Source organism: Chelonia mydas, chromosome 2 (genome assembly GCF_015237465.2).
Source record: "Chelonia mydas isolate rCheMyd1 chromosome 2, rCheMyd1.pri.v2, whole genome shotgun sequence".
Lineage (NCBI taxonomy): Eukaryota > Metazoa > Chordata > Testudines > Cheloniidae > Chelonia > Chelonia mydas.
In genome coordinates this window covers 240,629,837-240,656,598 of record NC_057850.1, presented here as the reverse complement: position 1 = coordinate 240,656,598, position 26,762 = coordinate 240,629,837, and the positions used below count along the sequence as shown (strand labels likewise).

The 26,762-nt window shown below is 43.0% G+C and overlaps 1 protein-coding gene across 2 annotated transcripts in view; it reads right to left on the bottom strand.

Moving 5' to 3' along the window:
• VIPR2 (vasoactive intestinal peptide receptor 2) overlaps nt 1-26,762 on the bottom strand; it is an 83,186-nt gene that overhangs the window by 39,400 nt on the left and 17,024 nt on the right. For both annotated transcript variants that reach the window (XR_006289120.1, XM_027830938.3), the window contains exon 4: nt 23,164-23,261. Coding sequence is in view for 1 of the 2 variants with exons in the window: in XM_027830938.3 (XP_027686739.2) it covers nt 23,164-23,261 (98 nt within the window). In the remaining variant the exon portion in view is untranslated. The remainder of the gene's footprint in view (nt 1-23,163; nt 23,262-26,762) is intronic.

Sequence of the window (26,762 nt, the reverse complement as noted above, 5' to 3'; positions counted from 1 at the left end):
TTGGTGAATTAACTATAGCAATGAGAGAACTCCTCCCATTGCTGCAGTGAGTATCTACATTGAGGTGCTGCAGCTGTAGCGGTTTAAGTATAGACATAGCCTAAGTGTTTGCAGGGTCAGATCCTTAGACAGGAATTTGTCTCCTTGTTTGTTTGGGAAGTGCCTAGCATATTTTAGTTGCTATAATAATAAGTTATAGATTTGGGGGGTGTTTTCCACAGATTTTATGGGAAAAAATATTTCACCAGTATGAAATCCAAGTAGCATGGCAGGTGTCAATGGAGAAGAAATGTTTTCTGTAAACATTACTTTAAATATTCGAAAACCCTTGAGGTGTAGGATAGCAGTTAAACAGAATTACGTACAATATGCCATCAAGAAGGCAGTACTGGTCAAACCAATATCTGATTGAGTGAGCCAGACTCAACAAGGAAGGCAAGAAAAGAGAAAAAAAAAATCTCTCTCATTCTGCACCATCCTGACCCCGCCCCCCCATATTATATATATATATATATATATATATATATATAATTTGTTTTTTGATTTGAGGATGTAAATAAAATCCCCTCAGATACCACAAGGAATTTTTTTGAATCTGAGGGGATTTTATTTACATCCTCAAATCAAGAAAACAACCAGACCAAAATTAATCTTAGTTTGAATCTTTCCAAAATGTGCTTGCTCTGGGTTGTATACAACATATATGTTTTCAGAATGCAATGCAAATATTTCCATCTAGAAACTAACTAACTAAAACCCAGAAGTGAAATTTCTAACAAAGGATTAGTTGTCCAGTCATGTTGAAGCAGCCGTGACCCCAATTTAGCCTTTGGCGACATACTCTAAGTTTGACAGTGACTGGCAGGGAGCCTGGATATGAAACAATTCCTGTCACTTCTAGTCATTAGAAGGAATACAAGTTGGATGTCTTCCTCCAGCAAAACACATCACTTAATATCTCAGCACCACTGCAAACTTCCAGGGCCTCCACAGCAAAATGGTTTAAGTAAAGAGGTGCATGTGCAGGCTGAATGACACTGCTAGCTAAAAATCTCTCATCAAGGGCTTGAGAGGCTCATGCTCACCTGAAGTGGAGCACCCTTAGGGACATGACTTGAAGAAGAATGTTCATTCAAGGGCTACACGGAAGGGCAAATCATAGATTCAAGCCATATTTCATTAATCAGCCTACAGTACTCTGACGAAGTGTAACCTTAACATTGATCATGATCTCTTAGTTCAAACCAGGGACTTGAGTTTGTAAACAAACTAGCAATCATTACTCTTACTGGGATTAAATTAGTTTCTCTTACTACACACACACCACTGTATGCAAGTTTTTAAAATGAGTCTCTAGTCCACATTTAAAAATATAACCACCCTTTCTTTCCTCAGCTCTTGTATGATTTTATTTTATTTTCCCTCCATTATAACCAACACAGAGCACAGAGTCTAGTAGTTTTCCACTGAGAATCAACCATGCTTCTCAAAGGATAGCAAATACAATATATCAGATTGTCTTCAAAGGGAAAGAAAATCACTTTGAACTATATCTCCAATTGCATTTTCTGGCTTATAAATGCAGGTTATGACCTATTAAATTTAGGTGCCAACGTTTTCAATGTGACTAATGATTTTGGGGTAGTAATTTGCAACACTTTAAAAGGTCACATTTTCTTATGTGCACATATGTCTGCTAAGAGAAGATGAACCCACAATACTTGCTAAATTTTATGTGTGATCTTAACTCCCAGTAGCCCAAATTTAAAAAAAACAACACAACGAGGAACGGTCTTCTCTGAAGCTTTAAAACTACCTCCTTATAAAACATTCAAACAGAAAAGGTCAAGGCCCAAATTCTGCTCTACTGGTTTAAATGCCACTGAATGAAGCTGCTTCAGACTTATATCAAATAAGGGAAGAGTGGAGTTTGGCTCAAGGCCAGCACACCACAAAGAAGATAATATTTTACAATTAATCTTTATCATAGATAATACCATTCATTTAGCAGACTTTATACTGCATAAGGGTAAAACAAATACACATAAACAACAACAAACAGTGCTTCACAGCCAACAAGAATGCAGGCAACTGTGAAAAGCAAAGTTAAAGAGGCAAGCTTTCATCAAGCCTTGAAAATGTTGGCACACTAATTTTAATGTGATTTGGAAGAGTTCCATATTGAGCCACGATTGCTGAAGTCCTTGTCCCTGTGAGTTTTTAGTTTCACCCTGATTTGTAATAAGTATTTCATTGAATGGAAGCTGTTATGAGTAAACTGAGCACAGCAGACTAGAGTACATACTGCCCCAAACTAATTTTTAAAACAATGAAAACATTTTTAAAACAGATCTTAACACAGACATAGTGAAACTGAAGCTCTCCTAGATTTTCAAGTTTTATTCAAGACACAAACTGCTGCAATTCAGACATCTAAAGTTTTATGAACCTACTATTAACAAGTCATTATAGAACATTACAGTAGTTCATATTTGTGATAATAAAGGCATGAATAGAACACTTGGCCTCAAGAAAGTTTATATTGTCTAACATTACAGAAATATTGCTTCTGAGAGGTAAACTTTTAGACGAAGATTTTTTCAAAGAGATGACAACGTTGTATTCATTACTGTATTTACCGAGGAAAATTTGCAATGCATAGCCACTAAATATAACCCAGCAGGTGGGTAGGGCACTGCAGGGTCAGCTGTTTTCAGTTTTCAGAGTAATTGTCATGGAAATGTTTATATTACGATGAATTTATACTAAAAGTTGCAGGACTTATCCTGTGACATTTTCTTTCTGTGTGGTTGCCTGATGTTAACAGGTTTTAAGAGGATAAAGGGTATAAAATAAACTGCGTGTAAAAATAAAATGTAATAGAAGGTGGTTGTGTAATTCGCATTTGCTAGACTACTAATCTATAAGGGCTCTTCTTATGCAGAATTTTAATTTACTTTTTTTAAAAGGCACTATATTTTGGGCTAATATTTTAAGTGAATTTAGTGCTGTGTTAAAAAAATTCAGGAGTCTGAAGTGTTCTGTATATCCATAAAATAGACATAGTACAGATAGCAGGAGTGCAAAACCTGGTTGTTCTTTCAGCTTCAACCTTGGCTTGGAAGGACCTCTGGGGGAGAGGGTAGTTTGGTCCTTGGTCGTTCAGCTGACACTGACTGTAAGGATCCAAGTTTTGATAAAAGTTTAGCGGTTGATCCTGCTTCCATGGATATCCATGGGAATATTGCTATTAAGATGACATGGGCACTTTTTGTTTTTGTGGAATGTTGGTCCACCTGTTATGATGAGAGGAGACTGTAGAGTTTGGATGGCCTCCATCTCAGTAGAAGGGGAACCAACAGGCAGGCTGGCATAATTGGGGTGTGTGTGTTAAACTAAAAACAAAGGGGAGGGTAAAAAGAGGAAGATATGAACACTCAGCACAAAATCGAGATGTTGAGAACAAAATTAATCATGGAATCAAAGGCCACAAAGAGAAGAAATTCTTTAATTGGCTCTACACCAGTGCTACTAGACTGGATAACAAACAGGACTTGGTTCATTTATGAACATAAATTCGATTGAGTTGGTATGACTGAAACCTAGTGGGATGATTAACAACATTGGAAAATAAAACTCAGTGGTTATAAAACTTACCGGTACTTATGAAATATCAAGTAGGCAAAAGGGGACATTATGTGTTTGAGTCACAGAGAACTTGGAAAACAGTGATCTTGCATGCTTATGGATCAGTGTCCTAACAGACAAATCACAAGATGAGGTATTAGTTGGTGTCTGCTACAGACCACCAAAATCACACTAGGGAACAGGACAAGTGGCTCCTTAAGCATCTATCTATTTGTAGGGAAAAAAACGGTTACTAATCTTTTGTCACGGTTGTTCTTCGAGATGTGTTGTGTCCATTCCATTGTAGGTGTTTGTGCTCGCCACATGCATCGGTGCCAGAAGTTTTTCCCTCAGTGGTATCCGTAGGGGACCAGCTCTGGCACCCTCTGGAGTGGCATGCATAAGCTCTGGTATAAGGGGCGCCACTGGCTCCCTCTTCCCTCAGTTCCTTCTTGCCGGAACTCCGACAGAGGGGAAGGAGGGTGGGTCATGGAATGGTCATAAGCAACACATCTCGAAGAACAACAGTTATGAAAGATTAGTAACCATTTTTTCTTCTTTGAGTGCTTGCTCATGTTCATTCCATTGTTGGTGACTCCCAAGAAGTACCTCCAGAGGCAGGTAGGAGTTCATGGACATGTCGATTGCAACACAGCTCTGCCAAAGCATTGTGAACGTGTGTACCGAAGACCATGTTGTGGCCCTGCAGATGTCCTGGATAGGGACGTGTGCCAGGAAGGCAGCCGAAGATGCCTGAGCCCTTGTTGAATGAGCCTTCGCTATTGGTAGAGCCACAGCCTGCGCCGACTTATAACAAGTACGGATGCAGGTGGTGATCTAAGACGAAATCCTCTGAGAAGACACAGGAAGGACTTTCATCCTTTCAGCTATCTCAAGAAAGAGCTGAGTTGATCTGCGGAAGGGCTTGGTGTGCTCCAACTAGAAAGCCAGGGCATGCCCGACATCTAGAGTATACAGATGCCTCTCCTCATTAGTTGAGTAACGCTTTGGACAGAACACCAGGAAAAAAATATCCTGATTGACATGGAAGTGCGACACAATCTTTGGCAGGAAGGCTGGATGGGGCCGCAGCTGAACCTTATCCCTACAGAATACCGTGTACAGGGGCTCCAAAATAAGGGCTTTAATCTCAGAGACTCGCCTCGTCGAGGTAATAGGTACAAGGAATGCAACCTTCCATGACAGGTGGGAAAGGAAACAAAAAGCCATAGGCTCAACGGACGAGCTGTGAGCCTGGTGAGCACCACATTGAGGTCCTGTTTGGGGACCGGGTCCCAGACTGGCAGAAAGAATCTTTCAAGACCTTTTAGGAACCTGATCATTATCTCATCAGAGAATACTGATCTACCCTGGATGCGAGGATGGAAGACAGATATGGCCACCAGGTGAACCTTGATTTAAGAGAAGGTGAGGCCCTAGTGCTTTAAGTGAAGGAGGTAATCTAAAATGGCCTGCAGTGACAACTGGGTGGGGGAGATATTCTGTTCTGACGCCCAGCAGGAGAATCGCTTCCACTTTGCCAGGTAAGTTGCTCTGGAGGGCTTTCTGCTCTCCAAGAGCACTTGCTGCACCTGATTATAGGTGACTCCCAAGCAATATTCCTCTGGATTCAGCCACACAGCATCCAATCTGTGAGGTGGAGAGGGGCGAGGCTCACATGCAGCAACTGACTGTGATTCTGTGAGAGAAGGTCCGGGCGGCTGGGAAGTGCCCACGGGGCTGTTACGGCTAGGTCCATGAGCATGCCCAATCAATGTTGGCGAGGCCAAGCCGGGGCAATCATAATGACCTGTGCCTTTTCCTGCTTGATTTTCAAGAGGATCTTGCTGATGAGCAGAATGGGCGGGAAGGCGTACATCAGGTCTCCTGACCAGGACAGGAGAAAGGCATCGGAAAGCGAGCCCCTGCCGAGACTTTGCAGAGAGCAGAACTGATGACATTTTCTGTTCTGTCTGGTGGCGAACAGGTCCACTCAGGGAGCTCTCCACTTTTGGAACAGCACCCTGATGACCTCCGAGTGAAGAGACCACTCATGGTGAGAGAAGAAGGGCCTGCTGAGGCGATCCGCTAGCGTGTTCCGGACACCAGGGAGGTGCCAGGCTTCCAGGTGGATCACATGCTGAATGCAGAAGTCCCATACACGAAGGGCTTCCTGGCACAGAGCGTACAAACAAGCTCTCCCTTGCCTGTTGACATAGAACATGGAGGCCGTGTTGTCAGTCAGCACCTGCATTACTCGACAGGACAGTTGGGAAAGGAACATTCTGCAAGCCAGATGGATGGCTCTGAGTTCCCTGACGTTTATATAGAACGCCAACTCCTGTCATGACAATAGTCCGTGAGTCCGCAGCATACAGAGATGTGCTCCCCAACTGAGGTTGGACGCATCCGATATCAGGGAGACCATGGGTCGTAGGCTCGCAAACGGCACACCTTCCAACACTAGTACCCAGTCAGACCACCACTACAGGAAGGTAAGTACTCACAGTGGGATCATGAGGAGCTTGTCCAGGTGATGCCTGGCCAGGGAGACTGACGCCAGCCACATCTGGAGAGGACGTAGTCTGAGCCTTGCATGCCGAACAACATATGTGCATGCAGCCATGTGCCCCAATAGTCTGAGATAGACCCGGGCAGTGGTGAGCGGATGGACAGTGACGCTGATGATCAGATCAGATATTGCCCTGAATCTGGCCTCTGGCAGAAAGGCTCTGGCTCAGGTAGAGTAGACAACGTCTCCAATAAACTCTATCCTTTGAACCGGAACCAATGTTGATTTTTGTTCTTTTATCAACAGGCCCAGAGCTTGACAAGTGCATAAAAACATAAGAACGGCCATACTGGGTCAGACCAAAGGTCCATCCAGCTCAGTATCTTGTCTACCGACAGTGGCCAATGCCAGGTGCCCCAGAGAGAATAAACCTAACAGGTAATGATCAAGTGATCTCTCTCCTGCCATCCATCTCCACCCTCTGACAAACAGAGGCTAGGGACGCCATTCCTTACCCATCCTGGCTAATAGCCATTAATGGACTTAGCCTCCAGAATTTATCCAGTTCCAGCTGCACCAGACATGGACTCTGGAGCGCCCCTTGATGAGCCAGTGGTTGAGGTAAGGGTAGATTTTGATATCCCGATGTCTGAGGTAGACCGCCACTACTGACATGCATTTCATAGCACAACTGCTAGGACAAAAGGGAGCACTGCAAATTGGTAGTGGGCAGTCCTGACCACGAATCATAGGAACCTTCTGTATCTGTGAAATATCGATATGTGAAAGTAAGTATCTTTCAGATCGAGAGTGGCATACCAGTCTCCTGGATCTGGGGAAGGAATGATGGAGGCTAGGGAGACCATGCGGAACTTCAATTTCTTGAGATACCTATTGAGGTTTCACAGGTCGAGAATGCGGTGTAGACCCCCCTTGGCTTTTGGAAACAAAAATAGTGGGAGTAAAACCCTTTCCCCACAGATGAAAAGGAACTTCCTCCATGGCTCCCACCCACAAGAGGCCTTGTACCTCCTGAGTGACCAGGTACATGTGAGAAGGGTCCCTGAAGAGGGAAGGTAGGGGGGAGAGATAGAAATAAACTGAGGGTATACCCCACTGCTACTGTGCTGAGGACCCACTGGTCTGATGTTAAGGGCCCAGGAAGGGTAGAAGGGGAACACGCGGTTGGAAAATAACAGGGGTTCTGGATCCAGGACACAGGATGGAAGGTCGCCCTCAAGCGCACCTTCAAAATGCCTGCTTATTACCCAATTTGTTGTGGATAGAGCTTGAGTAAGCTGAGGAGGCCAGCTGTTGGCCTTGCAGGCGCTTGTAGCCCATGCCCTTCTTGAGGAAGGGCTCCGATTGGGAATGGCCTCCAAACCTGTGGGACTGCTGCGGCTTGAACCGCTTTCTCGCAGGCGCCGGTGTGTAAAGGCCCAGAGAGCGCAAGGTAGCCCTAGAGTCGTTCAGGCCATGTAACTTGCTGTCTGTCTGTTCCAAAAACAGTGCCAGGCCATCAAATGGGAAATCCTGGATGGACTGCTGAACCTCCACTGACAGGCCCGATAACTGTAGCCAGGATGCATGCCTCATGGAAATAGCCAAAGTCCATTTGCATCTGACTCCATTGCATCTGAGACCGCTTGGAGGGCTGCCCTGGCCACAGCCCTACCCTCGTGAAGGATAGCCAGGAACTTCTTCCTGGGCTCCTCCAGCAGCGAGTCCTCGAACTTGGCAATGGACTGCCAAATGTTAAAATCGTAACAGCTGAGTAGGGCCTGATGGTTGGCCACTCTTAACTGGAGGCTGGCTGTAGAATAAATTTTTCTGCCAAAGAGATTGAGGCTCTTAGGGGTCGATCCCGGTTGGCCCTGTCTATCGTGCTCATTGGCTGCTGATACAACTAGGGAGTCAAAGGATTCTGCCAAATCCTTGGCCTCCAGACCCAGGTTAGATGCCTTCTCTTTAGAAGCTCTTGGTGAGCCTTTACATCATCCTGGGGAACTGTGTGGGAAGGTCCCGCTATCCTCATTGGGCGAAGAGGATGAGGAGGTGGGTATAGGCAGGTTGGCCAACTCTGTTCCCTCTGCCATGGGAGCTTCCACCGAGGCAGGCTCCGACTCTGCTTCTGAGTCAGGGGATGAGTGGGAGACTGTCACCAACTGTTTTCCAGATGCCCCTGAGGCTGCAATGTTTGAGGAAACCCCCATGGGTTCCATAGCTGCCAAGGAGCCGGCCACTGGCCTTGGGGCATGTGCCTGCTGGTGGCACTGAGGGGAATGCCAATGCCCTCAGTGGTTGGCCTTATCCCATAGGCAGTTCTTCGATCTCCCTCTCAGAGCCTGAGGAGGGGGACACTTGTCTGGGTGACCAGAATGGTATTTCTGCCATCTGTCTACCCCTTTCCCATCGGCCCTCTCCCCAGGTCTCCAATGGGGACCTGTACCAGGATGACAGCTCTTGGTGCCGCATCTCCGGTGACGGCATTTGGAGGATCAGTGACAATAACCTATCGATCGACACCTCATGCTTTGAGAGCGGGTTGCTCTGTTGACCGGGAATGAGAGCAGGAGCGAGAGGATTGATGTCTCAGCTCAGGAGACTATTGGCATGCCTCTGGAGACCCGTACCAGCAATCCAGAGACCAGTGATGACACTCCGGGGATCAGCGTCTTGACCCTGGAGTGGTGCCGCGAGATCGGAGAGCAACACCGACTGTCCGGGGACCAGTGCCGGAACTCTGGGGACTGGTGATATGCCTCCACGGGTCTGTGCTGGAGTGCTGGCAATTGGTGCCAGGATCCCAGGGAACTCTGTCTAGAGTCCGGGGAATAACCCTGGGAACTCTGACAGGTAAGCTGACCCGTATCTGGGGGCTGGCACTGCTCAGGTGAGCACTGGCGGAGCACCCTCTGTGGCAGGGAGTGGTGCTACACAGATGGGGACCACTGAAAAGGCCCCAGGGCAGGTTTACCCCTCGAATGGGGCACCTCGCTGGCTGGCGTGGGCAGCATTGTAAGGGACAATATGTCCTTAGCAGCCTGAAAGGCCTCCTCGTGGATGGCACTGCCAGGTGCCAAGTGTCTCTGCCACTTACCGGGGTGGCGGGAGAGTCTCACAGAAGGCTCGACAGCTCAATGGGCTCTGGAGCCTGGCCACTGTCCTGAGGAGGAGGAGCTGCCCTGTGAGGGTCTTTGTTCTCCCCCGGCTCTCTCCTTCCCTTTATGGGATATAGGAGAATGCCAGTCAGAGGTCGGTGCCGGTGGAGACTCCGCACCGATGCTGCGGTGCTTGGAGTGGAGTCCGATCTAGCTTGCTCTGAGGCCGATGCGAGTGCCAACTCCATAAGGAGCTCTCTAAGTTGAATGTTGCGCTCCTTTTTGTTTCACGGCTTGAAGCTTTTACAAATGCAACACTTGTCGCTCACGTGGGTTTCCCCCAAGCACTTCAGACAGCATTGATGGGGATCACTGACTGGCATAGGTTTTTTGCAGAGGTCACAAGGCTTTAAGCCTGGGGATCGGGGCATGCCCCGTCCCTAGGCTAAGTCCCGTACGGAACTAACAAACTATTTTCAATTTAGCACTAAGGGAACTAATAAAACTATACAAACTTTCTATAAACTATCTACAAGACATTCACAGCTAGGTATAGTTGAGAAAGGTAAGCTTGCCAAGGCAAGGAGACATTCCAGCACCATCACCAGTGGTAAGAAGGAACTGAGGGAATCCTGATCATTGTGGACTTCAATCTAAGTGAATGCTGGAAGTCTCATGCTGCCAGTACCAAAACATCCTTGGATTTTCTAAATATTGCAGATGAAAATTTCCTAACTCAAGAAGTATTGCATCCAGCATGAGGGAATGCTATATGAGATGTTGTTTTGATAGATAAAGAACACAGAACTAAAAATTAGTAGTAGCTTTGGTACAACTGATCATGACTTTGTCACATTTATTATGTGCAAACAGAATAAAGGCCAGACCAAAAAGTGTATATATGCTACTTTGAAGAGACCAATTCCACTAAGCTGAAAACAATTATGAGACAAATCAGCTGGGAGGAAGAATTCAATTACAAACATGTGAATGATAATGGGGAATTGTCCCCAAAGCTACAATTCCAGTCTAGGAAGAAGGTTATACGGTTTAAAAAAAAAGACCTGGCTTAGAGGGAAACTGAAGGCATCTACAAAAAAGTTAAAAAGGGGACAGTTGATAATCATGAATATAAATATGAAGCTAGGAATTGTATAAAATTCATAAGGAAAGCAAAGGAACATAAGGAGAAAACAATGATCAGCAGCATTATGGTTTTTAAGTATATTAAGACAAAAGAGAATCCTAACAATGGTATTTGTCCATTACTAGATGGAAATGGTAAAATTATCAATACAGAAAATGGACAAGTGTTCAATAAATATTTCTGTTCTGTATTTGGGAAAAAAGCCAGATGATGTAGTCATATCGTCTGATGATGATGACGATACTGTTTCCATTCCAACAGTAATTCATGAGGATGCTAAATAGCAGCTACTAATATTAGACATTTTAAAATCAGATAACTTGCATTCAAAAGTTTTAAAAGAGCTGGCTGAGGAGCTTAGTGGACCTTTAATGTTGATTTTCAATAAGTCTTGGAATATAAGAAAAGTTCTAGAAGACTGGTAGAAAGTTAATATCATGCCAATACTTCAAAAGGGTAAATAGGATGACCTGGGTAAATATAAACCTATAAGTTTGACATAGATCCTGGGAAAAATATGGATAAAAATAATGATAAAATAAAGGCTGAGAGCTTCCTAACAAGGCTCTAGCCTCCCATCCTTTGATCCCAAATTCCTATAGGTTCCCTTGATAGGGAGAACAAGGCTTTAAAAAGCAAGATCCTAAGCGACCAGAGAAGCCAGCAAACAGGAGTAGCAAAAAGGGGAGTTTTGTGAGGGAGTTTAGAGAATGTTTGTTAAGTGTACCTGGCTCTCACACTCCCTCTCTAAACTTAACCCACTTCAAGATGGAATGCAGAGATAAAATTTCTAGATAACATAAATGGCTGCTTCTTGAAGCAGCTAGTCTTGCAACTCACAGGAGTAGAGGCAATTCATGCTTTAGTCCTAAGTGAAGCACAGGATCTGGTCCAAGAGGTAGATATAGCTGAACTGCTCAGTAATAGCAACCATAATGTAATTAAATTTAACTTCCTGGGAAACATTTGGATGAATGGGCTAGAAAACTGGCTAGATCTTTGGGCTCAACGGGTAGTGATCAATGGCTCGATGTCCAGTTGGCAGCCGGTATCAAGCGGAGTGCCCCAGGGATTGGTCCTAGGGCTGGTTTTGTTTAACATCTTCATTAATGATCTGGATGATTGGGATTGATTGCACCCTCAGCAAGTTCGCAGATGACACTAAGCTGGGGCGAGAGGTAGATATGCTGGAGGGTAGGGATAGGGTCCACAGGGACAAATTGGAGGACTGGGCCAAAAAAAGTCTCATGAGATTCAACAAGGACAAATGCAGAGTCTTTCACTTAGGACAGAAGAATCCCATGCACTGCTACAGGCTGGGGACCAATTGGCTAAGCAGCAGTTCTGCAGAAAAGGACCTGGAGATTACAGTGGATGAGAAGCTGGATATGAGTCAACAGTGTTCCCTTATTGCCAAGAAAACTAATGGCATATTGGGCAGCATTAGTAGGAGCACTGCCAGCAGATCGAGGGAAGTGATTATTCCCTTCTATTTGGCACTGATGAGGCCACATCTGGAGTACTGCGTCCATTGTTGGACTCCCCACTACAGAAAGGATGTGGACAAACTGGAGAAAGTCCAGTGGAGGGCAACAAAAATGATTAGGGGGCTGGGGCACATGGCTTATGAAGAGAGGCTGAGGGAATTGGGCTTATTTAGTCTGCAGAAGAAAAGAGTGAGGGGGGGATTTGATAGCAGTCTTCAGCTACCTGAAGCTGGTTTCCAAAGAGGATGGAGCTCGGCTGTTCTCAGTGGTGGCAGATGACAGAACAAGGAACAATGGTCTCAAGTTGCAGTGGGGGAGGTTTAGGTTGGATATTAGGAAAAACTATTTCACGAGGAGGGTGGTGAAACACTCAAATGGGTTACCTAGGGAGGAGAATCTTCATCCTTAGAGGTTTTTAAGGCCCAGCTTGACAAAGTCCTGGCTGGGATGATTTAGTTGGGGTTGGTCCTGCTTTAAGCAGAAGATTGGACTAAATGACCTCCTGAGGTCTCTTCCAACCCTAATATTCTATGATTTGAGAAAATACCAAAGAAACCCTCCACAGTAGCATTTAACTTCAAAAGGGAAACTACGTAACACTGAGGAAGCTAGTTACATGGAAATCAAAAGGAACAGTAACAAAAATGAAATGCCTGAAAGCTGCATGGAAACTTAAGAAAACGTACACCATAACTGAGGCTTAAACTAAACCTATATCCCAAATAAATTAAACTGCAAAAGGATCAAAAATGTGGCACCATGGCTAAACAGAGTAAAAGAAGTGATGAGAAACAAAAAGGCATCCTTTAAAAATTTGAAATCAAATCCTTGTGAGGAAAACAAAAAGGAGCATAAACTATGGTAAGTCAAGTGTAAAAGTATAATTAGACAGGCCAAAAAAGAATTTGAAGAAAAGCTAGCAAAAACCACAAAAGCTAACAGCAAAAACATTTAAGTACATCAAAAGCAGGAAGCTTTCCAAACAAAGTGGGGCTCTGGACGATTCAGGTGTTAAAAGTGCACTTAAGGAAGACAAGGCCATTTGCATCCATCTTCACTGACGAAGATGTGAGGTCCCGTGCTGCCCCCTGCCAGCAGCGGCGGTCCTGTGCCCCCTCCCCCCTCCAGCACCAGAGGGCACCCTGGAGCCCCCTCCCAGCATGAGCATGCACCCCAAAGGCCCCCTCCCCAGCACCAGCAGGTGCCCCAAAGCCCCTCTCCAGATCAACAGCTGTGTCCCCGGAGTCCTCCAAAACACCAAAAAATTGGTCAGGGGTATAGAGTACAAGTCATGGACAGGTCACGGGGCCCTCAATTTTTGTCTATTGCCTGTGACTTGGCCATGACTTTTACTAAAAATGCCCATGACTAAATCTTAGCCTTAGTTATAAGTCTTTGAAAAACTGCAGTTTGCACATGTGCAGTACAGACTGGCTACAGTTTAACAGTTTTACAGTTTTACAGCTAAGCTATCTGAAGATTTCATCCTCCATGAGCACGCTCAAGCCTCTCAGAGCTTCTGGTGCTGACCAGACTGTGCATGCACTGTCCCCCAGAGTAACTGAGTAAGCTCACCCAAGCAGGGCTACACTAGCCAAGATGGACTTTCCCTGTACTAGTTGTTCCCACCTCCTTTTGACAAGGGCAGAGCTGGGCATTGGAGCTGAAAGCAAGGGGCCTTTATCTCCTGGGCTCTCAGTGACCCCCTTATGGCTCTCAGGCAGTGTGGAGGAGGAGGATGTCTGATTCAAATGCACAGAGGACAAAAGCCAGTCCAGGCTGGAGAGGGAAGGAGTAGATTGGGGAAAGGAGTCTGGTGAGACTGGATGTAAAGAGGGAGAGAAACTGTGACTGGCTGAGTAAGGTGATTTGGACTGACAGGGCAAGGAGACTAGGACAGGGAGCGAGGGGAGTGGTGGCAAGTGCTGAGGCTGGGCCTGGGATCCCGGGGGTGGGAGAGATGCTGGAACTGGTTGGGCAAGCAGAACTGGACTGGAATCTAGTGAGGGAAATGTGGGGGATGACTGGGAGCCAGTTCGTTGGTGAGACTGCGCAGATGATGACACGGGGGAGGGAGGGAGGGAGACTGGACAAGGAGACTGGGGACTAGGAACCAGTGTGGGTGAACAAGGATATGGGAGAGGATAGACACATCTGACAGGAGGCTGAAGTGTGGGAGGAGAACTGGGACTGTATATGTGTGTATTGTAAAATCATCTCTCTGCATACAGTAATATACTGTATATGTGTGTATTGCTTTGCTTTGAGCAGGGGGTTGGACTAGATGACCTCCTGAGGTCCCTTCCAACCCTGATATTCTATGATTCTATGATTGTAAAATCAACTATTTTCTATGGTGTGTGGGAGAATTTGCAATTTGCAAGTTACATTTCCACTCTGCTTTGCAAGACAGAATAACAGTTTTTATGAATGAATGAGTACATGAGAAGGCCCTTAATCACTTCTCATGGAAAAAGTAATGAAAAAAAATGTAGTGTGTGGTGTAAATAAATACAGTATGACGCACAATGATTCATATCATAAAGAGCATCAGTAGAAGTGAGTCCTGCATTATATTTTCTTGAGGAGGAAGGGTCCAATTTAGACTCTTGAGACAAACAGTCCATTAGTCCACAGCAATGATACATTTCAGAGATAACTGTGCTGTACATGTGTTCTGAATGCACTTTGTGACATTAAGGAACTGTTTGAACAAGTCATGCTCGGCCTGATTTCCTTACTTCAATAGGATCTGTGGGTGCTCAGCCTCTCTGAAAATTCAGAATAGCTATGTCAGGTCTTTCTACTGCTTATGTAACTCAGTCATAACCAAAGAGCATTGGAAATGGAAAAATACATTGTAAGTTACCGTGGTACCAAGCATTCACATTACTTCAAATGTGTGTTATGTCTTGCATTAATTTCCTAGCTATGTGTGGGTGCCTGCTTATGGCCTACAAACACACATCAAACCCCGCTCCACATAATTCGTATGTACTGCTCTGTTTTATCTTAGGGTCAATCTACACTGCACACTCCCTTTACGGTAGTGTGTAGAGTACGTACACAGCATGCCCCCCAGCAGCAGTATAAATAGCAGCATAGATGGCACTGCTCAGGCGAGAAGAGTAAAGACATGCTCAGGCGAGAAGAGTAAAGGGTATTTACCTGACACAGTTCTCTCCACATCCAAGCAGGGCCTCCCCCATCCACACTGCTATTTCTAGCAGTGCAGTGTCCCGCTGTCTCCCCACCGCTGGAGTTTTTCACTACCACAGGGAGCCGCCAGAGGCTTTCCCCGCTGTCGTGAAAGACTCTGGCAGTGGGGAAAGGCTCTGGCCATAGGAGGCAATAGGGAAAGGGTCCAGGGTAGCTCCCTGCTGCCGGAGCCTTTCTCCGCTGCCGCCCCCTGCCAGAGCCTTTTACTGCCATGTGTAGTGGCACACTGCAGTGTGGATGCAACCTGCTTTTCACTGCAGCATGTAGTTACACACAGCCTACACGCCACACATGGTTTGCAGTGCAGACATATCTTTAGGCACAGCAGACTTGCCCAGTCTAGAAAAATGGGTTGAGGTTAGGGTATGGTCGCTAGCTGGCTTTTTCATTCATGCGGATGAATTTCAATGCCTTTTACCTTGCCTGACCAGCTTGTGCTGTGCCCTATGCAGGGTCTTGGCACTACGAAAAACACCCTAAGAGGGAGCCTAGGATACACCCTTGACCTATTAAATCTAGATGAAAGATACCGAAATCCATCCACACGACAAAAAAGGTGGTGACAAGGTTCAGATTAGTTAACACATCCCAATCTATCCTTGACCCATTTTTAAGTATAGACAAGCCCAATTATTCCTATTGCTGTTATACCTACTAAAAATCCAATACAAATATCCAAAGGAGAAAAAAAAGGAATGAAAACTTGGATGGCCGAGGTGGCATCTGGAATTGAATCTCTGAGACTCTTGAAGGCTGATAGCTCACATACTGTACGGAGATTAGAAACTAAATACTGTAATAAAGATTTAAATGAAGCTCTGACTGTTAGCAACATACATGGCCTGATTCTCCTGTCTCATAGCTGCCAATCAAGAGTAACTCTCCTGAACTCGAGAGTTACAGCAGTGTAAACCCAATGCAAATGAGAGGAGAATCAAGTTGAGAGTATTTTCTTCAAAGCTACTATTGCAGGTAGGTTAGGCAAGAACTATACTTCAGCAAACATTCTCCACAAAGCTTCTCTTTCACAACTATGTGCACTCAGTATATTGCGTAAGGAACATTTTTTAGATGTGCCTAACTTGATGACTATTGATTTACGTATATTCTAAATAAGTGAGATAAACTGCAATTGTTAAATTTGTTTTTTAATATATTTTTAAAAAATGAACATTGAAACTTAAAATTCCATCTGTAGGGCCAAGTTCTGCCCTCAGATGCCAAAAACTTGCAACTGAAGTGAATGAAGTTGCTTTCATGCATCTGAGGGCCCTAAAGCATCAAGCTGTGCACACTGGCCAGCTATGTAACCATGTGATCGTTACTCCAATCTCTTTACAAAAGACAAAGTATCATTGTAGCAAATAACTCATATTACAGATATTATCAAATGTCTTGGTTTCTCCTGAGAGAAAACTAATCCGACTCCTTGTACCCTTTCTATGTACTTTCATATTTAATTATTTTCCATGCATTCCATTGGTCATTTTATTTGGGATGTATGTGATAGAATAAAAGGGACAATCAACTTGAAAAAGCATATTCCTGTATTCCTGGATCAAAGATTTCTGTAACTGAAAGAAGTTAGCAATAAAATGTTATGTGATGTCTGGTACTGTGTGAATTTAACAGCCCTTTGTGGGTAGCAAGTCTGTTGTTTCCCCCGTAAGGCCAAGTTAGGCCACCATGCTGCAATCAGATTCATGGTGGCAGACCCCTGGCTCCGTGTGGAGCCCAACTGAAGCCAATGGGCTTTCACCTGGGTGCAGGGGATGAGCCAGCAGATCTAATGGCAAGATCAGGGCTTAACTCAGTCAGTTTATCCCTCACTAAGACAACCTTTATACGTAAAGACAGGAGAGCAGAAGAATCCTTGTTGATGTATTTAAAAAAAATTAAGGCTATGCTATTTCAGGCATGCTGAATCAGAAAAGTTTATTTTAATTAGTTTAAAAAAATTAAGTTGATAGTTTCCTGATTAAGTAAGATAACAATAAGATGATAATTAATTCAAATGATACAGATTAGGACCTAAACTAATTCCCACTAAAGTCAATGCAAAAACTCCCAGTGACTTCAATGGGAATTGGATCAAACCACTCACCATTTTAGCAAGCTGAGTGAATTTGTTCTTTTTGGGAAATTGGCAATGAAATATAATGGAAGCATTAGGTGATTTATTATTAAATGAACTCCTTCTATTCCAGATCATTAATAACCTGAACAGTTTGTCATCTTCTTATTAAATACCTATTCAGTATATCTTTACTAATCCCTTCTCTCTCATTTAAGTTTTTAAAACAAATTCATAACCCTTCAAAGCAAACGTGCCTTTCCCCTTCTGGAGCATAAAAATAAGTTCTCACCCTAATTGAGAGTAACTGCTAAAGAAACAGAAATAAACAATCATAGAAGTGTAGAACTGGAAGGGACCTCGAAAGGTCATCTAATCCAGTCCCCTACACTCAAGGCAAGACTATGTAATAACTAGTCCTGACAGGTGTTTGTCTAATCTGTTCTTACAAACCTCCAATGATGGTAAATCCAAAACTTCCTTCGGCAATTTTTTCCAGTGCTTAACTACCCTAACAGTTAGGAAGTTTTTCCTAATGTCCAGCCTAAACCTCCCTTGCTGCAATTTAAGCCCATTGCTTCTTGTCCTATCCTCAGAGGTTAAGAACAACAATTTTTTCACCCCCTCCTGGTAATAACCTTTTATGTACTTGAAAACTGTTATGTCCCCTCCTCAGTCTTCTCTTGTCCAGACTAAACAAACACAATTTTTCCAATCTTTCCTTAATAGGTCATGTTTTCTAGACCTTCAATCATTTTTTTCTTGTCCTCTGGACTTTCTCCAATTTGTTAACATCTTTCCTGAAATACGGTACCCCAGAACTGGACACAATACTACAGCTGAGTCCTTATCAACATGGAGTAGAGCAGAAGAATTACTTCTTGTGTCTTGCTTACAACATCCCAGAATGAAGTTTGCTTTTTTTTTGCAACAGTGTTACACTGTTGACTCATATTTAGCTATAAACCCCAGATCCCTTTCCACAGTACTCCTTCCTAAGCAGTCATTTCCCTTTTGTATGTATGCAACTGATTGTTCCATCTTAAATAGAGTACTTTGCATTTGTCTTTATTGAATTTTATTATATTTACTTCATACCATTTCTACAGTTTGTTCAGATCATTTTGAATTTAATCCTATCCTCCAAAGGACTTGCAACCCCACCCAGCTTGGTATCATCCGCAAACCTTATCTCTATGCCATTATCTAAATCACTGATGAAAATATTGAACAGAACTAGACCCAGGACTGATCCCTGCGGAACCACACTCAATATGAACTGAATCTATGAGATAAACTCATTCAGCAGCAAAGATAAACTGCTATGTCTGTAGGCAACAAATTAAGAACCAGATTTCACTAGCCTGGCATATACTGAACAACACTTTCTTCAAGGGGACTGACTGCAGAAGAAATGGCTATTCAACATGAATGAGGGTAACAGAATCTGGTCTAAAACATTAAACCTCCTGTTTCCATAATCCCAGTGGTAATACCTCACTACACCACCACGTATACCCTTAATAGACACCCAACGCAAACACAGTTCTTTTCTTTTTACACACTTCAGGTGTACAAAGAGAAAGAAATGTGAAGATTTCATCACTGAGGCCTGTGAAGGGGAACACTTTCTATCTTTGCTGCCTAGTGGTCAAGCTGCCTTCCCCCTGGGCATTCCCCTTTCTTCCCTATCGTTCTGCCCTGTAAAGGCGTGCCCTTTCAGTGACTCAGCCCTGAGCCAGGTCATGTTCTCAGGCTATATACGAAGAATCCAATAACAAGGAAGTCTCCAGGATTAAGCAAGGGATTCAGGGCTTCCCCCTTGTTTGGGGTCTCATGGTCCACTGTTGTGTCTTCCCCCAACTAGGGATTCCCCACCAATGGGTACAGTTCTCTAGCTGTCCCTCTTTAGGGACTGGTATGGGGGCCCAGGCCCGGACTCACCCTTTCCAGCAGACTCCAGTCCAGGGCCCAGTGGCAGGCAGCTAAGCCCTGCAGCCTATGATGCCTCCTTGGATCACTACCTATCAGTCCCCTCTCTCCCCACAAGATAAAGTACTAATGTACAATCATAAAGGCTCTAACCATTAGAGAGTCACAGGTCCTTCTTTGTAGGCTTGGACATGTCGCTATAGTCAGGCCTCAAGCAGCAAGTCCTCTTGCAGTGCTCCTTCCCAGGAGCTCAGAGGGCAGGTCAGCTTCTTCCCACTGTCTGCCTAATACTGAGCTACTCTGCTCCTCTTTTTAAGCTTCTCCTCCAGCCAGTGTAGGCTTTGCAGGTAGAGTGGGGTGAGGTCGCCTGGGCCCAGAGTAGTTCTTTAGCCCCTTCCTTTCCAGTGTGGGCTTTGTTACAACCCCATCACAGGTCCTCTTTGAACTTTTTGCCGAAACTTGGGCCCAGATCCAGCTAAACTATGCTGACTTCCACCAGCTAAGGATGTGACTCTTTGATAGTACTGTAACTCTGTACTGAGGCCTCACTTCAAGGAAGCATCCTGATTCAGGAAAGCACTTCAAACACATAGCTAAGTCTCACTGACTTCAGTGACACTGAAGTACATATTTAAGTGCTTTCCTGAACAGAGATGGATTTAAGCGTGTGTTTTCCTGAAGTGGGCGCTAACATCGCAAAATTTCTAAGGAAGGCCTCAACAAAGAAACTTTCATATTTCTTCCTCTACCTTGAAACTATAAATAAAATAAAATGTTAAGAATTAAAAGAACTATTCTTATTTGAATGTACTGTCTATTTGCAAAGGAAATAGCTGCTTTCTACTGACCCAGAACTAGTGAATTTAACTTTATTTTTGATACTAGATAACACTGAACAGATTGTCCAATTTCTTGTCAGGAAGTAATTTTCTGTCGTGTCACATTAGTATGGTCAATTTATTTTCTGGCAATGAAGTGCCCAGAACTGAACTCAATATTGCAGGGTCAGCCATGCCAGGGCTATGAGGAAAGAGGAATTGGTGCCTCCCTGCTCTGTGATATTATGGCACCTCAGATGCAGCCCAAACTTGCATTATCTCAGTTTCCATGATACACTATCCACTCGAGCCAGTTAGAAAGCGGTAACACCACAAAAGATCTTGTAGTAACAGTGGGCAGCTAAGAATCTCCTTTCTACTTCCATCTTCTGGATTTTACCCTAGATGCTTTATTGTTGTTTGCCTTATTCCAGGTTGATTCATATTTTGTTACTTCTGCCCACATTTCCAACCTCTCTAGTTTCTCCTGCACTATTATTTGCAAATTTAATTAACTTAAGTTTCACTCTCTTCACTCCAGATCATTAGCGACAATGTTAAATAAGAACAGGTCTATTCAAATACTAATTCCTTCATCTGCCACCAGGACTGCTACAATGTATCCCTTTTTATTTATTGGCCTTTGGTTGGTTTTCAATCCAGTTGACAATGTTTGGGTACATGATAGTTTGGTGGTTGTAAAAATGGTTCTCTGAAACAGTAAAGCACTTTCAATTTTCCAAATATTCAGATGATTCCAATATCTCAGAATAACCATCTGCATACAAAATGGGAGAATAAAACGTTCCAGTCCATTTCTTTGTCAACTATTTTTTAGTTATTTATGTGTCTGGACTTTTTAATGCATTAATGAGCCACACTAATTCATGATATTTGCAAAACTCTTCATATACATAAACGAATAAAAAAAGTTCTTTAAAATGGAAAAAAACTTGGAGACTACAGATTGCAGTTATGTGCATATGTGAGATATGGAACTGTTACGTGCTCACTGGCTTTTGACAGTCTTAATTGAGAAAGAGCAGAAGTGAACTAATTATAGTTTTCCAAACACATTGTATTTTCATGGAGCACAGTGATTACTGTTAACACACATATGTATACGGAGTGGTATTGTTTTCTTTCTTTTAGTGTCTAAAAAGAATCTGGAATCCCTATATTATTTTGAAGGAAACTCAAGTTTTTCATATTTACAATAACTTTGGTTCTCTGTCCAGCATGTACTTGTTACAACACATGAAATGAGACAGGAAAAAGATCAGGAAGGAGTTTCTGGCAACCATTCTACCCTTGTGAGTGTGTGTGCAAGCACACACACAGTGATGGGGAGGAGGGAATGGGGGTAGGCTGGGATAATAGGCCTGCTGCTCTGGACAGGGCCCTGAAAGAGGTCAGCTGGAAATTTCATGCACTCCTTTGGGGATCAGGCTATTCATTGACTCCTCCAACCTATTTCACCCTGAATAGGTCTACCACTTAGACACTGACTATGATTTCTTTAGCTTGGATTTCATCAGATCTGGCAGACAAGGCAATGAGTGATAACAGGCATATCAGACATGCCTACAGCTGACTGCATCTGTTGCTGGCAATCCTGGCAGGAAGGAGCAAACTGCTGGCAGTGACCGCTGAGTCAAGGTGGGTATCTATCTATCTGACAGATTTCTTTAGTGCCCACCACCGAAGTCATTAAGCACCTGGAAGAAGTAGGACATATTCCTTCTTGAAGAATAGGCATCAACTTTATCATTGCCTGGGAGGTACATAGGAGGAGCCCATCTCTCCATGTGTGAATGGGAATTTGACTGATGGTGGAATCCTGCATTTGCAAGTGAAGTCTTGCTCTGGTGTGATACTACAGAACTACTAGAAAACCAGGAACATTTCTCACAAATAAACAAAGATTGTGAAAAACGTATGCCCTTTTCTTGTTGAAAAATTTCAATGTTAGCTAAGTGTTCTAATCTGCAGGTGATGCAGGAAGACCTGGTAGCTCTCCTCAAAAGACATATAAGGGCAAGAAATGGTAGAGGCAAACTGAGAAGATTACATTTTAACACTTGCTAGGATCATTTGTTCTATACCTGACAGCCTTTGGTCCACATTCTGATGTACCTTATAAACTGATGTAAATCCAGAGTAATTCCCATGAAGACAATAGAGCTAAATGTTCATTCTACCTATTTACTGTATTTAAATGTACTGTACAGATTAAATGATATATACTATCATATTAAACTAAAGGAATATTAGTTTGTATTATAAATACACAAAATGCTTAAAACATTAGTAGTATGCAACAGTAGCAGAAATTTTATAGTACAGTCACTGATAATGGCATCACAGTGCCTAGCACACTGGGTTCCTGATCCACTACTGGGGCTACTAGGCATTACAGTAATCCAAATAATAAATAATAATGATGATAATAAAAATAATCATTAGTTTTTTATCATTATAGTTTATGAACCCTACACCTCTGCTCTTAGGGTATGTCTACACTTCGAGCTGGATATGTGATTCCCAGCTCAAGGAGACATTCTTTCTCTAGCTCTCATCAAGCTAGCATGCTAAAAATAGAGTGTAGTCACAGTGGCGGGATAGGCCCTGACTACACGCTTACGGTCTCATATGGCTATGTACCCAGGTGGCTAGCCCCTTCCATGGCTTGTGCTGTCATGGATACATTCTATTTTTCATTGAACGAGCACAAGTGTGTTTCCTCAACCTGAGAATCAGACCCCCAGCTCAAAGTGTAGACATACCTTTATCTTAGATGAGAATTTCAACTCAAATAAAAGATTTTCTATACTCTCAAACATGCGTACACAATTCCTGTAGATTTCAGAGTAATATGCATGTATTTGGGAGCAGAATTTGGCCCTATAGTTTCAAGCAGAGAAAGGTATAACACAATCCAATGGCTGGAAGTTGAAGCTAGGCAATTTCAGTACATAAGATGTACATTTTTAATGGTGAATGTAATTAACCATTGGAACAGTTTACCAAGGGTTATGCTGGCTTCTCCATCACTGACAATTTTAAAATCAAGATTGGGATTTTTTTTAAAAGATATGCTTGAGGTATTATTTTGGGGAAGCTCTATGGTATGTGTTATAACAGGAGGTCAGATTAGATGATCACAATGGTCCCTTCTGGCCTTGGAATCTATGAAACTCTTTTGAACATCTGCATCTGAATGAACAGAATAATTATTTCTCTTACCTTACTGTCATCATCACCGTCATAATAACCACAAGCGCTTATGTAATCTGGAAATATCTCTGACCATCCATCACTTGTACAATTTTTGCTAATATTTCCTGTAAAACAAAAGTCACAAATTTTTCCACATAGATTCAAAAGCTTCCTAACCAACAGGCCTTAAAGCCAAGCTTCATAAAAACTGTGCCTTCTTGTGGAAACCACTCCATTAACATGCTTTGTGTCCCAGCACTGTCATTAAGCAATCCCACATATTTCCATTCATGTGCACTTATTGTTTTAACATTTATTCTTGGCTCTGAGTCATACCAAATATCTTTGCTATGCTAAAGAAACATACATACAAAATTGCAATGCTATGCCTCCTACTTTCAATCATGGAGTGTTTGAACAGAAACAGCCTGAAAGATTTTGTAGTTTTGTTAAAATTACTCTGAAGGGAGTTTATTATCTTCTACTTTTAGAGAATTATTTGTAGTTAAAATAGTTTGCCGGACAAGTAATTTGAATGAAAATGGCTCTATACAAACCTTGATTACTCTAAACTATTATTTAAGATCTTCTGAGCAGGTGATATTAAGTGTTCTACTGAAGAGTTATTGAAGTCCTTGGATACTACAGTGGTGAATTTCTACATAGACAGATGAACATGCATCTGGTTTATAGCAAATTCTGATTTAGCATGTAATGCATTTTAAAGGCCCTCTCAAATTATGCGCACAGAGGCAGGGAGCAGGGAAAATATCACAATACAGGCAAACTGCAGGGACTTCCATCTATCCTCCACACCCATAATTCAATGGGGGGACCAAAGGGGAATCTTTTTGTTTTAACTATGAGTCAGCAGTGTGCCCTTGTTGCTAAGAAGATATGAGTCAACAATGTGCCCTTCTTGCCAAGAAGGCTAACAGCATATTGGGCTGCATTAGTAGGAGCATTGCTAGCAGATCAAGGGAAGTGATTATTCCCCTCTATTCGGCACTGGTGAGGCCACATCTGGAGTATTGCATCCAGTTTTGGGCCCCCTTCTGCAGAAAGGATGTAGACAAATTGGAGAGTCCAGCAGAAGGCAACGAAAATGATTAGGGGGCTGGGGCACATGACTTATGAGGAGAGGCTTATTTAGTCTGGGCTTATTTAGTCTGCAGAAGAGAAGAGTGAGGTGGGATTTGATAGCAGCCTTCAACTACCTAAAGGGGGTTGAGGATGGAGCTAGGCTGGATGGAGCTAGGAGGATGGAGCTAGGCTCTTCTCAGTGGTGGCAGATGACAGAATGAGAAGCAATGGTCTCAAGTTGCAGTGGGAAAAGTCTAAAACTATTTCACTAGGAGAGTGGTGAAGCACTCGAATGTGTTACCTAGGGAGGTGGTGGAATCTCCATCCTTAGAGGTTTTTAAGGCCTGGCTTGACAAAGCCCTGGCTGGGATCATTTAGTTGGGGTTGGTCCTGCTTTGAGCAGGGGGTTGGACTAGATGAACTTCTGAGGTCTCTTCCAACCCTAATCTTCTATGATTCTATGAACTCAAGCATGAAAGGTCATCTGGCCTCTGTCAACTATAAAGTAGTCAAAGTGGCCCTCTTATCTGTGATAAACTAGGAGCCCACACTTTGAAGCAATATGGTCAATAGCACATGGGGGAGACTTACCAACTAAGAAGATAAAAGTTATTCCTATGAGGTGTATGCACATTATTCAAGATGCAATACGTTACATAGGTTCAGACAGGAGAGGTGAGGTTCAATTCAGATAAGCATACAGGCTTTTGGGAGCTTATCTCAACTTCTGAGTCTGCAACATTGGGCAGGAATTTTAGGAGGACAGGCTTTCTTTTACAACTCCGATCAGTTTTAGGAGGCCCTGTGTCATGTGAAGTGTCATCTTTTGGGAAAAAATTCAAAATAGAGGTTCGGAGCAATTGTAGTGATTAAACATCTCATGGCACTTTTTGCAAAAGTAGAGGGGTTACAGTAACTTGTCCAAATTAATGTTTAGGAAATTACATTCTGACCCCTTAAATTCAGCCTCTAGTTTCAACTGTATACAGTATTATCTTTACTCAGTGTTGTTTTGTATAGTGTTGCTATGAGCTGTTGAGCAATAATCACTCAAAAAGAGGCTGCATTTCATGGATGGAGAAAAGAATTACTGTGTATATGCAGCATACCAAATGATTTCCCATTTCCCGTCAACTGGATTTGTCTGAATGATAGATTTGAGCTAGAAGATCTTGATCACCTTTTACACATTCTAGAACTCTTTGTTTCCTTTTGTGAGTTTGGGTAAGGAACAATATTATAACTGTTGCTTAGCACTATGAATATAACTGTGCTAGGAGAAATTGCCTCCTTCTCAGAATTCTCAATTTATGCTTATTCTAATTTATACTTAATTTGTGCAACTGATGACCCATCTTTACTCCTCAATCCCATGAACAGGTGCCAGATAGATTAGGTTTTCCTACTACAAGTGTGTTTTTGGAAGAGCCACAACTGAAACCACTGAAAAGCTATTTTCAGAGTTGTGGAATTTTGGTACAATGATATCCTCTTGGAAGTTCTTGATATCCAACAGAAAAGCTTAAAGTTACAGCGATATGCTGTATGAAAAGAATCTTTTCCACACGTGTAGATTACAACTCACTTCCATATTTCCCACCAAGTAGCATGTCCATGAGACACCAACAGCTGAGGTTACACCAGTGAAATACTGTGAGAAGATCTGTTTTTTTACCCATTTTTTGACCTTCCTTCCTTTTACAAAGAGAGACAGATCTATTTCCTTGCTGATTCTGCCATTGTCTAAAGCCTAATACTGGCTAATACGGTCCAAAGACTAGAACACCAAATTAAGACACTAGGACCTGGGTTCGATTCCTGGTTTGGTGATTTACAATGTGAACTTGGGACAGTTATATAACTTCATGCCACAGTTTCCCTACCAGAAAAATGGGGAAAATAATACTTACCCACCTTGAAAAACATTTTGAGATCTACATGTGACAATCTACTTGTAAGCATTATGTAATATTATAAATTGCACTGACCAGCTGTGCTGCAGAATTAAAGCACTCTGGATAGATGTGACACTGGATATTACCAGCTAAATTAGGCCCCCTAGCAACCTGGCCAAGAGATTAAGCTGGGTCTTTCAGGTTGTGGTAAAAAACAACATGAAGGTGATTATAATCCCATGTAATTCCCACCACTGTTAATTTATCTAAATTATGTAGTAATGTTGCTGGAACCTGGGCACAATCCAATGCCTTGTCCTTCCAATGACCATATTGGGCACTGGATCAAGCCCTGTGAATATTCAGTGGAACTAATCATAGTGCATAGAGCTAAACATGCACATAATGTTTTTCAAGGTGGGTAAGTATTATTTTTTTTAATTTTTAAGTGCCCATCACCAGAGGATAGGGGAGCTCTTCCCACAAACAAATGGGAAATGCCCATAGGCACAGAGACAATGACTAGCTTCTAAAAGAGCTGCATCTGGGTGGTGATCATGACTGATGTAGTCAGGTCAAACACAGCAGGGCCCTCAAGCTTGATCAGTGTCAATGTATGAGAACATCGACTGAAATCTGAAGTTCTGG